This window comes from Platichthys flesus, chromosome 3 (assembly GCF_949316205.1).
Source record: "Platichthys flesus chromosome 3, fPlaFle2.1, whole genome shotgun sequence".
Lineage (NCBI taxonomy): Eukaryota > Metazoa > Chordata > Actinopteri > Pleuronectiformes > Pleuronectidae > Platichthys > Platichthys flesus.
This window is the reverse complement of record NC_084947.1, coordinates 8,882,968-8,896,081: the sequence shown is the minus strand read 5'-3', so window position 1 is coordinate 8,896,081 and position 13,114 is coordinate 8,882,968. Positions and strand designations below refer to the sequence as shown.

At 40.7% G+C, this 13,114-nt stretch overlaps 1 protein-coding gene across 2 annotated transcripts in view; it reads right to left on the bottom strand.

The window, feature by feature from the left end:
- Window positions 1-1,695: 1,695 nt before the first annotated feature.
- The window catches only part of oxct1a (3-oxoacid CoA transferase 1a), a 38,122-nt gene continuing 26,703 nt past the window's right edge, over window positions 1,696-13,114 (bottom strand). For both annotated transcript variants that reach the window (XM_062381737.1, XM_062381736.1), the window contains exons 14-17: window positions 11,274-11,363; window positions 10,340-10,420; window positions 2,519-2,620; window positions 1,696-2,400 (exon numbers count right to left, since the gene is read on the bottom strand). In XM_062381737.1, coding sequence (XP_062237721.1) covers window positions 2,365-2,400; window positions 2,519-2,620; window positions 10,340-10,420; window positions 11,274-11,363 — 309 coding nt within the window. In that variant the 3' untranslated portion in view covers window positions 1,696-2,364. The remainder of the gene's footprint in view (window positions 2,401-2,518; window positions 2,621-10,339; window positions 10,421-11,273; window positions 11,364-13,114) is intronic.

The following is a 13,114-nucleotide window of genomic DNA, read 5'->3' as shown; positions in this document are numbered from 1 at the left end:
AAGGGAGGGTGGATCCCATTGAACCGCTGGATCAATAATGACATAACCACACTGCATATAATCATCACCGATTACGTAGGTTCCAGGTTAGATTCAACATTGTCACGGTGCAATTTGCTGAATTGCAGCCAGAATTGTGTCGTAAAAAAGATAACGAGCAGACCTGCATCATTACCTGCTAATTTTAATACTTAGGAATCAGACAAACTTTTATCAATCTACTAATCTTCTCTCAGTCTGCTGTCGTAAAATGTCATATCAGGAGAACCGCTCATCCCACCAGCCGTACACCTGGCATGTGTATTGTTAATTGCCCATGGTGGAGTGGTGTCTAATACGGTTGTGTTGTCGATCACTGTGTACGGATTCAAGCTTCACTCAACTCCGAATAAACAGGTGAACAGCTCTTTGTGCAGTAGTGGTGGCACAGCTTCAGAGTCTTTACTTCTCAATTACTGCAGGTCACTTTTACAGTTTCATAGGGAAAGCTGCAACCGGCCTCACCACATGGACATGAATGTCACTGCAATTGTGGGCTTCCAATTAATTATTTCATCTGTTCCTTATTGTGAGATACTGAAGATCTTTAATAGATAGAAACAAAATCTTCAAACCTAAATCTATTTGTAGGTTTTCTGTAATCAACACAAGGGCAATACAGTGCAGTGTTTAGTTTTGTTAATTCAGAGGAGCAAGTTTCTGGTTCAAATCCCAGCTTGGAGTTAGAATGTTCCCCCCCAGTACTTAGGTCAGGTAAAGCAGAAGCTTATTTTCCACAGGAGTGAATGTTGTTTTTGTCTTTGTATGTTGGCCCTGTGATAAAGTCGCATCCTGTGTAGGGTGTACCTTGTCTCTTGAATGTCAGCTGATAGTGGCTCCAGCTCCCTCTGCAATCCCCATAAAGATGAGCGGTATAGATAACAGTTGGATGGAACCAACCCCGGAAACATACGACAGGTTATTAATTGCCTGATGCCGAAAATGTCCTATTTTGCCAAGGTTGATCCATTCCTGTTGATAATGATTGAAGACAGTTGGCAGCAGTGTCAAAAAAAGCCGATGCGCATAGTGAGAATCGGTTCATGCCTCTCGGTATGGGGGGGGTGACTCGTCTGACCGCTTTACCTTACTGTGCTAAATCCACTTATTGTACCTGAAAATCGGTGCCAGTGCACGTTGTCCTTTGCAACAGCTTAAAAAGTACACGTACTGCGTCTGTTAAGACCCATTTGTTCCCGCTGCAGCCTGTCATGTTCCCTTCTATTTCTGTGCGTTCCAGTACCTTGATGAGGAAATGGGTTGTAAAAGTTTTAGGGCTTATAGGGAAGCGTTCTGGTGTGATCCATTAAGGGATGTGCTGGATTAACATCAACAGCCGGTGGCAACAGCCCCTGTCACTTTCCTACATTTTTCTGCTTGATGATCCAACCCGGTTGATCTTCTTGAACCCAAAAGCCCAATGGCTGAATTCCACCAGTTACATAACAGCCCTCAGGTAATGGGAGCGCCTCTTTACACGAGTGGAGAAATCGCATCATGAATGTCAATGTAAGCCCACCATCCATATATGGAAGGATTAAACCTGTAGAGTGTCAGAAGCAATCAATCTCAAATGATTGGCCTCAAATCCAAGAGAGATTTGATGCGCTGAATAAAAGCCGACAGTTATTCAGAGAAAAAAAAAGACAATTGTACTTATTCCACTCGGCATACTGTCATATTTTATTTTACACAAAGGCAGTGGGACGGCAAACGTCTGAGTGCAAAATCTTGAGGCATTATGTGTTCTGGTTGACGAGCAGAGCAACTACATACTGCATTCCCCAAATGAAGAATAGAGATCTTACTGCATATTCACTGCATAAATCATTAAATTACTTTTTTGTCACATGGTACAACTACGTACATATTCCCTTCTTCCAAACGAGAAATCTCTTGAATTACAGCTAATTCTCATCTAAACATTACATTTCAGCTCTGTGTAATTTTATAGCAACGTCTTGATCCTTCGGTAAATATGAAATCACATTTGTTTGTATATATATTGCATGAAATTGATCATAATAGAAAAATCTGTAAAGCAAAAGAATAACTTACTAACTGATGGTGTAATTACGCAACAATGTAATGATCCCAAATAATCTGATTGCAAGAAAAATTATCATTCATTTTGGTTCCTATAAGTCAGGAAGGCAGGAAGCGATGTGACCTGAAGTAGTTTTGGTTTATGAACTTATTTGACCTATCACAGGCTGCTACATCAACTGTTCATCACAGAGAAATGAGGTGATGCAAATCAAAAATGCGTCTCTCTCTCTCTCTCTCTCTCTCTCTCTCTCTCTCTCTCTCTCTTTCCAGGCTCCTCTAGATTTGCTGCATGGCCGTCAGATTGGGAGACACCTAGAAGACACCGGGTGGGATGTAAGGAGGAGAGAAGAAATGCATCCTGGTTAGTAACTTCAAAGTTAAAGTCACTGAAATATGATCCTGGTACAAAATAACGGTTTGAGTTACGCACCTCAAACTCTGTGCCAGTGCATGCCTTGATATCCTCTGGAGTGAGCCCCTCCCATACTTCTATCAGAGTCAGGCCTTTAGTCTGATCCACATCAAACACAGCCTGGTAAAGAGAGAGAGGGCAGAAAGAGACGGAGGAGGGAATAGATAAAAAGGATGAGAGCGGGGATGACAAGACACAGACACAAAATAGTGGGAGGGATTATTTCCTTAATATATGGTTTTAAATCCTATGTAGTGTGTGTGTGGTCGGCAGCGTCACAGACGAGGATGTGGGAGCCTCGGTTATCAAAGTGAGCTTAAAGAGAAGAACAGCCTCAGGGCGTGGTCGGCAGCCAGGAGTTGGAAGTAGCCTGCTATGAACCTCTTTTTTATGAAGGCTACTGGAGGGAATTAACCTTTACACAAATATTAGATTAACGAATGTAGAGAAGGTTTTTCTTTGTGCCATTGGATAACATGAATTAGGCTCACAGGGTCAAAACAGTTAACTCAAAGACACAGGACCCATGCTATGGATGTTAGAGTGGATTTGCATTGACTTGACATAGTGCATTTGGGTCATTTATAAACCAATTCAATTCTGGCGGTTGTATTTCGTTAAAGAATATAGCGTGTTATTCGTTTTCCTCTATAAAGGACTGAAGACAATCACCTTTGATTTGCGTATACCCGCTAACTTTGGTGTAGAAAAGCAGAGGGGGGAAACATCTCTTGAGCTTCCATAGAAGACTGTCATCTATCAATAATTCTACAAGGTTAAGATAACTCTGAGTTTCTGTGGTTACTTGGGCAATCTCTTAACATTACACTTCTCTACAACCTGGGATTCGTGCATGATAATTGTTGTTCTACATTTGTGTCCCACCTTACAGATGCGATTACACACGGTTTATGCACAAAACCCCTGAGTCCAAGGTGATTCATAAATGAGGCCCCTGGAGCTTTCAACGTGTCCGACAGTGACACTCTATGGTACATAGAGAACAACAACTTCTGAAAAGTTAGGCACAGATAAGGTCTCTTTTCTGAAATGTAGAAATAAAAAGATCAATCTGATGCACTAGTGCTTTTTCAGCACAACTGACCTGTACGAACTACATCACCACGTCTTTGAGCTAAAATCATGTTTCATTCCGAGCCATATCTATGGCTACAACAGGGCAGTGATTTACACGATCAGCCACAACATTCAAATCTGTAAAATGTTTTCTTAAATGGTTGCTTTAAGTGGAAAAGATGGTCATCTTAAACACAACTTTTACTTTTAGTTCGTGCCTTTTAAACTTATTTTAGAAACAGTCTTTTAGAAGACAATTCTAGAAAGGATACTTTATTAAAACCAATTTTTCCAAAACTGCTGCTTATGATCACAAGTCTGACATAAAAAATAGGTAGTGTGTCCATTTTTACATATGAACCCTTTAGACTGAATCTGCAGCAGTGCCATTACCCACATGTATGCACACAATGGCAAAAAATAGGTTTTAATGACAGACAAGGGGCTGTGAGCCGAGCTGGGTCCTGTGGCTCTTCTCAGCAGGGGCTGACAGGCCAGGCCACCAGCACATCCCGGCCAAGCCTGTCAGGACTCTCAGCTCATTAGGACCTCACACACAGTGACAGGGCAGGAGGCGGCTAGCTCACCCCAATATAGCAAGGCAGATGGAATGTCACAAGGCACAAGGGTCTATGGTTTACACATACAAAAGTCTCTAAATGTGACGCGCATCACGAAGCATTAAGGGAAATCGAATGATTTGCCAAATCGTGCCAGCGGTGTTGAATATAGGTGCAGTGACGGTGTTCAGATACGGCAGCTGCTGTGTTAATGTCAATGTCTCCGTTTGATCTAAGTGGGAGCATCTAACTATCAACTGAGTGAGTTTCTTATACCAACACTTAAGCCATCTATTTGCCAAGCAGCCTTTTTGTTGTGAAACAGCTCAGTCAATTTCCCTCACAATAGTTAAAGTCACCACCATTATCCAGATTCACATGAGGGTCGTCATTACGAAGCTGCCAGTGTCGTCCATATGTGGTTTGGTGAATAGTGGGTTGAAATTCATGTAACAACAATACACCAACAACATTCAGCCGACTTAACGCTCTAGTCTAGACCATCGAACTAGAAATGAACATTTTACTCACCAACATAAAAACGTATCCAATACAATTTCAATGAATTACAGCATGTGAAAAGGGCTCAATTTTGAGAAATTTAACAAGTGCTGTCACTGGAATTGCCTTCTTTACAGGAAATGCCACAGGTAATGGTTTTCTGGGCCCATTCATTATGATGACTGAATTATTCAGAGGTCTTTCTACTCAGATGTGAATGACATTACTTTTTTTTTGTATATTTAAAACAGGAAATAAATATCTAAATAACTTTCGAGGAGGAAAATACTAGGCGGTGTGTAGACTTTGTCAGGGCAGCAACTTAAGCACCAGGAGGCAGAGAAGTGAGGCTATTTTTCTAATTGTGGTTAACATAAAGCGCACAATCACCCATGTTTTTATATCCCCCTGAGGACAGCAAGAGAAATACCACATCCTGTGTGGAACTGTGTTTAAGAGAGGAGAACGGGTGATGTTATAAAATGCTCCTGCTCTATAGAGAAGCAAAGAAAACACCCCCTGAGGCAACAGGTTCCCCCCGACCCTCAGTCTCAATTCATTGCACCACGATTAAGGACACTTGGAATGGCCATCCCTCCAGGCTATGGCGAGTATAGGAGGTTGTTGTGTTTGTGACAATATATTGTCTATGTAAGCATCTTCCTGTGCATCTCTGTGGATGGAAAAAACATTTGGTTTCAGCTCGCATTTTGCAAAGACAGAGATTCTAGTGGAAAGAAATATCAATTCACGTAGAATATAAACATTAACAGGCCTATATAATGCACCGTTTGTAGTGTCTAATCTTCAACTGCTGAAACTTTCCTCAGGTGATCACCACAACAATCATTTAATTTTATACGTTGTGTTGTTTGCTAATAAGGATCAAAAGGCAGAAAAATAAGTCTGCCAAATTTAATCAATTGGAATATAAGTTGCTGAATAAACATGAGACTCTTGACTTCAGTTATTACCCTTGACAACACATTCAGATATTGTGCCCTAATTGGTTTTGTGTCCAGTGTGGGAAAACAAAGTTGTCGTACTCGCTGGAGACCTCATCTTCTGTGTTTGTCTTAACACCTCGTCCTGTGAGATCATAAACAGTTGTATGTACTACAACTGTATTCTTTGGGAGCAGTACAGTTTCAGCATGGATACTTTTATTGATCAGTGTTTAATGACAATCACTGACATCAGCTTTTCTCTTCATTGTTGTCATGAGGATGTTGATGCAGAGCAGATTGTGGTTTTATCGCTAGTTAAATTATGCCTCAAGGAAGCCAATATCCTGTCATAGGCACATTCTATTACATTGGAAAATAAAACTGGAAACAGACAATGATTACTCCTTTTGTGTTGAGTTTGAAAGCTATTTTCAAGCCCTCTAGTTAAAGTGTAAGCTTGCCTTTTAATGTCAAGAGCAAAAGTGTACACGATAATTTGTGAAGCAAGTTATACACAATAGTAAAATCAACCCCATACGCATGTAAATACGCAAACTTGGATGTGGTTTCTGCGGCATATGCTTGCTTATTGTGCACACTGCATAAAGGGCTCCACACACAAAACCAGCAATGGAAACAACAGTGGCCGTCCCTGTGGATGATGACAATGAACCATTTTTGGCTATTGCGAAATCTCGGATCAATGCTGTGCTGGGTAAACCGAACCCATTATTATTCGGCATGTAAAGTTTATTGATGAAATAAATTTGAATAACTCAGAAGTGGACTACGATGAAAATGAGGTGACATTTTGTTCAGGCGCCACTGTCAGAGCTGTTTTTGTCGTCTGTTACATCCATCCCTGTCGACTATGAATAAAAGGTGCGAACGAGTGAAGCTAATTAACTGTATTTGAGTCTTAGCTACAAATACGCAATACAATCTTTGCCTGCCCTATTGTGTCCTAGTTTTTGGCATGGCAAACTTCATTCAGATTCAGTTACAGCCTGGAAGAGACAGTCAGTCAAGGAGGGCTGAGGACATTTTGTGCAGCTGAGCAAATACAGAATGGATTTTCTGAAGCTGTTTACATGTCCGGTTTGACCTCACTTATTTGGTGTTTAACAACCCAGACTTATTATATCGCAGCATTTTCTGTTCTCTTAATGTTTACTGCAAATGTTTCACAGAAATATTCGCTATTTGCTTATGAATCAGAATGAATTGAGACCGTTTTGTTTTCCTGACGCTTGATTCCTATTTTGTCCTAGACTTCTTCCCGTGTCTGCGTAGGTTGTCTCTGGGTACTCCTGCTTCCTCCCACAGTCGAAAGACACGCAGCTTAGGTTAATTAAGCTCTGAATTGCCCAAAGGTGTGAATTTGAGTGTGGGTTGTTTTTCTCCATATGTCAGCCCTGTGATGGAGTGGAAACATTTCCAGGATGTATCCCACATCTCGCCCTAATGTCAGCTGGAATATGCTGAGGGCCCTGTGCAACCCTCATAGGACAAGCGGTTTAGATAAAGGATAAAGCCAAATATGCAATAAGGGGATAATTATATGTGCAACGTCCAAGCATTATTGCTGATTCCGTGAAGTGCACATTCAAGTCATTCCTTGTTTACTGGTAGCTCTATAGGTTTGATCAAAGCCACACATAATTGTCCCCTTTTAAAGAATATGCTTAAAAAAGCTTAACTAATTCAAAACTCTTAACAAATTGTCAGATTTATGGTTTAGTATTACATTTACATATTTATTGTTAGTCCCCCCTGATTGGTTCTCAGGACAAACACTCACTGCTATAGCTGTAGGTGGCAAAAAGTTGGTTTCTAAACATTGCTGCCGAGTTAAAGTCCTGCGCACAATATCTGGAGGGCTGACAGGCTGACATTCAGGCTCAGTTACACCTGTCTAGACTACAAAGAGAGACCAACGCTGTCAATGGAAGAGTTTTCACAAGGTCTTCATTTAGGGGTACTTTTGAATGTATTCACAGCACAACAGAGAGGATAACAAAAGAATGAAGTAGGAGGGATGTGGAGGTCAGCAGTGAAGTGAGAAGGATGAAGAAATAAGAGGAAAATATGCATTGATACAGATGGCAGGAACTGAGAAAGGATGTCATAATATAGAATTCAAGATCATTAAAAAGGCTTGGGATTTAATAAGAAAATAGTATTAATGAATAGAAGGGGACGGGAATAAGCAGAGATGAAATGAGAAGGTGGGGGAGAGGAGGGGGAGGAGTTGGTGCCAGTGTTCGAGGGGTATTAGAAAGAGCTTTAACCTTTATAAATGTTGACAGAAATCTGCTTGCTGAGAAATGTTGTGCAATCACAACATAAGCCAGCTGAGCAGAAAAGAACAGACGGGGGCGGTGGCGGGGTGGACACGCTGTCTTACTCTGGCCCTGACAGGTCATGTTTTCAATGAGCGAGTTCCAAAGGCAATAACCATCAGAGTAGCAGGAAACTGACCAGAGTAAATAAGGACATAAAGACTATATCTCCACTGAGATCTGCTAGCAACCAGAACCTGGCTTTTGACTTTTTTTTTTATTTGTCTTTCTCAGCTGTACCCACAACCTTTTATTTCCAAATCAGAGCTGCATTTTTCTGTTTCCTCCACCTGCTCTCTACCTTCCATCTTCACTTAAAAAGCAACCTTCTTGTATATTTTGCTTAACTTCTGCTTATTTCCCCTTTAACTATAAAGTGACCCTAAGACTATTTCCAGGCCTTTTCTGACACGATAAGTTCCACCTGTAAATGGGATGTTAGTAATTCCAGTTAAATAGAGTTTGAGTGACAATCTCGGAGGAATGTGAATGATTCGTGCTCATACAAGACTCTTTTCAGTTTTTCCCTTCACGACATGTGCTGCCGAGAACAACATCTAAACGTAATGGTTAAGATAATAACTTTATTTGAATAGCACCTTTCAATACAGGTAGCAAAGTGCTTTACAACAAGCAATCACAGTTAAGAATCATACAATAAAAGCTTTATTGTTTATAGAGACGTGTCTTAGGAAGAGACATAAAAGAGGTGACTGATTCTGCTAGTCTAATCTCTTCTGGCAGATTGTTCCAAAGTATAGGGGCCCTAACGGAGAAGGCTCTATCTGCTTTGGTTTTCAGCCTTGATTTTGGAATGTCTAGCAACGCTTTACTAGAGGATCTCTAACTGTAGCGAGCTTCTCCCGCAAAAATTTAAGAGATGCAGCTCCCAAGCTCTCGCTCACAGTGAGATTGAGCAGTACGATTTTCCACAATAAACCCCAAGGTCTAATTAAAAAAAAAATGTGGATGAACTCCCCTACCTGCCAGTCCATAGGCATTGTCCCCAACTTGCAAGCATGCCAATCAATACCGGGAGCCTCAGGTTGAATCTCTTCCATCCCTGCCACTGTGCTTTTTAAACTACCTCAATCATTTCCACCATAGAGATGAGAAACGCTCCAATTTCTCTGAGTCATCCACCTCCTCCACAGAGTTTGTGTCAGTTGGGTTCAGGAGTCCCTTTTAATGTTCCTTCCTTCGCTCTCTCCATTTATCCGACAGTTTGCCAAAACTTCTTGAAGCCAACAAAACATCATTCTCCATGGCCTCTTAAACTCCACACACACACACATCAAGTCTAGTCAATTTTATTCATACGGCCAGAAATCAATAATCCACATAAAATCACTGAGTGTTTGCCTCTGCAAACACCACAGCTGAAGTGCTTCTGGCCAGAAATCTCTGTCTGTCACGTGATTCATTCAATATTAATAAGCTTTGAACAAACACGTGACCAGTGCTCTGAAGAAGCAGCGGCTGTGACTAATCAACATAAGCAAGGTTGTCTATCATGACTAATGTGCGTTCACGACAACAGCGGGTTGTGACAACAGCAAGACAACTTATTCTGCAGTTCGGAGTTCAACGTCGCAGTCAAACTTCACTTAAATTTGAATGAACAAGTGACCAGCTCTTTGTGCAGCAGCGGTGACACAGCTGCAGGGTTCTGAGGACTCTCTCTACTGGCCACAGCTGCAGGTCACTTACAGCTTTCCACACAAGCATGTTTAGAGCGGGCACTGCACTAATCATAACAACAACCACAATAATAATAATCATAATCATAATTTACATTAAATTTATATTTACAGGGAAACCAACCCCAACCATGGAAATCAATAACCATCCTTCGACAGAAGTAGTTTTGATTTGATAAATGCAGTTTCTATCTATCAGTGTCACTCTGTTGCAACATACCAAACCATCAGTGGCATTTGTGTGTGTGTGTGTGTGTGTGTGTGTGTGTGTGTGTGTGTCTGGCGTGCGTGCATGTGAGGCAGATGTAATTGAAAGATAAAGAAGCAATGTGTGTGACTTGTGTTTCACCAGGTTCACTGACTCTGTGTGCCTGTGCTTGTTGCTTTAATATTCAGGGAACTGACTGACGGTGATATAATGGGACTGCAAACTGCCAACGTCAACGTATTAACTGTTTGTCTTCAGTAAACCCACTCACTGCAAGGTTGGACATTTTATTACTTTGCAAGGTGAACTGTGAGAAAAAACATTTAGAAGTGACTGAAATAAGAGTCAGAGGCCGGAGCTTACTTGAGTAAGCAGTCCAAATTCATGACTAATGGCTCATCCATCCATTCATGCATGTATCCATCCATCCACTTGTATTTAGATTTAGGATGGTGAAGACAATGTTTGCATATATGAAATACATATAAAATGATGAGAACACACCTTCTCTGTGATGATACGATCAACACACTGTTTCCCTGTCAACGGCAGGCTACATGCTTCCAATATCTTGTGTTTTCCTCCCTGAAAGAAAAGAGCAGCAGGTTAACAGAAAAACTAAAGTAGAGGTAATTTAGTCAGTTCAGCTCGTCAGACACAAAAGACCAGTTTGTTCATACTTTCAGTGATGCAGCATAAACCTTAAAGTACCCAGGGATGCAGATGGTTTTGTACTCTGAGGCTAACCCAGAGGGGGAAATACACCATATATTCCATTTAAGTGTATATCTCAGTTTCCTTGCCAGTCAGGAAAGAAAGCACACATCCAAATGCCTCAAACGCTGCCTGAAAAACACACATCATACATCAACCACCACCCCCACCTTCTTCATCATGAATGAACACAAGCTTCAGGGGAGGAAATTTATGCTCACCTGCTGCACCATCTGGACTATAAATGGGTGCCAGACAGGCTCGCATTAGCAAAAAAACACACGCTTCTGTGAATAGTGAATGTTACGTTGCCCTTGCATCATATCAGACTGGACTTTCCATAAGTAAACCAATTCAGCTGGATTGCCCCACAGCCTTTGTCAGAAGCCCTGCAGTACCATCATAACTGATACGCTGCTCCTGAAACCCAGAGTCAAATTGTAGACTTGAATTAGCCAATGGAAAAATAAAGACATGGTTTGTGTTCTGAATCTCATCAGGATGAGCCAACGCACTCTGGTAAAGAGGCACTACGAAATCCATTAACAGAATTATCTTTAATCAGTCATAACACTCAGTCATTATGGTGAAATAGATACAGAGTACGCTGGTGAAGGTTTTAACACAGGAAAAGGAAATTGACAATTTGATTGCTTGTTTCTGAGTGTTTTTTTGTGAACGCACCCAAACACACACAAACGCACAGACACACATACACACAAACCTTAGCTGAATGCTCCATGGTGACCACCACCTTGGTTCCGGCACTAGCCACCAAATCCATGGCTCCTCCCATTCCCTTCACCATCTTACCCTAAGACGGGAAGAAAGAAATACATTGAAGTTTAAGTCATAAGATTAATTTATGGGTGGACAATGGAATAAAATCCAAAACTAACAAAGAGTACAGGTTCTAAAATTACTATGACGTCCACTGTAGCCTACAACAAAACAATAAATTATAAAATTTTCTGTGTCTTCAGTGCAAGAATACGTTGTAATGCTTTGTGCAGAGTAAAAGTCTAATTTTATCCATGCACTAAAAGTCACACAGTGAGATAAAGGAAAAGAGCAGAAGATTCAAATTAATCTCCAGTATGAGAAACTGTGGTGAGGTAAAACCAGATTGTCAAATTTAAGTGGACAAAATGTACTTTACCTCTTTCCGTTCCAAAAATCCAGAGTATTTTGTAATGCTCCCATCAGTTATTATAATGTACACCTTTCAAATGAATTGATAACTTGAGGCAGTGTCTGAGCCAAATTCAGTTTAAGAAACAAAAAGGTGCAATGAAAAATTAAGTACACAGGTTGGAAAGGATTCCAGGTTAACAAAACACTGCATATTTAGAAGGATGACTGCGAATAAACCAAGTTTTCATTGTAATAAGACACAACACAACTTTTAATAGGGACAATTTCTCTTGTAGAAATTAGCCCCAATGAAAACAACAGTTGGTACTGTGCACTGGGAATTATACAGAATAGCAGGGAGGCTTTAATCTGGCAACACACGCTGCATGTAATTTCTTCTTTGCAAACTAAATTATATTTGTCGCCTCTGTATGGGGTCGCTGGCAGAAATGTCAAAGAAGGATATCTCTAAAACCTGAGAAAATTGAACCAAAGCTACTTGAGACCATAGATACGGATATGTTTTTTGTAATTAGTTGAGGAGAAATTTGATCAAAATACATGTTTCTTGGTACAATTTGCAAGGTGGTATTCTGAGTGTGTGCTTAGTGGTCAAAGACATTCAAGGACACACAGCATCATTGCATTATTTACTATTCTGAGGAATGAGTAGCATTGTAAGAGTGACCATGGCGGTTTGATGGGGGTCGCCTGTGAAGCCATTTCTTTTAAATAAAATAAGTGTGAACCTGTAGATTACAATCCAAATCACAGCTAGCAGAGATCACTGACGGCATGTGTTAAAACAGAATAAAAATGATATTCCTTCAATAGATTGCTGTCACTGCAATCCATAAATATCCAGATACCATTGTATCCTGTGAAAACATATCCATTCTAACAAAATGCAAGCAGAGCAGGCAACAAAAGATTTGCAATGAAGGAAACCTCAGGAAGCATATTTGAGCTATTTGAATTAAACAGTCAAAATAGTGGCTTTGAAACATGTATAAATTCGTCCATGTTAAACCCCATCTCCCTGTTACAATTCAGTGTAAGAATAAAATAAAACAAATTATTTATTGTATAAAAAAGAAAAAAGAAGTTTAGAAAAATCTGACTTAATGGTAAAAATAAAAGCAATCGGAAAGATCATCGCTGCCACAGAACTGCCAGCCAAGCCGGGAGAAAAACTGTCTTCCCGTCCCTCATTGCGCCCAGTAAGAAGGTTACCAAATAAGGTTGACATGCAGATATGGCCACAGGGTGACGGCTGAGTAACTGAATTAAAATCCCATTTGCTCATCAATCATGTGAGGAGCCTGCTTTGCATTCTGCTCCCTACCAGAGGATATATATGCCAAGTGTGGTGCATCATAAGGATACTGTCTGCCTCCGGGGGTGGCCAGCTGGGTGGAGGAGATATCAACA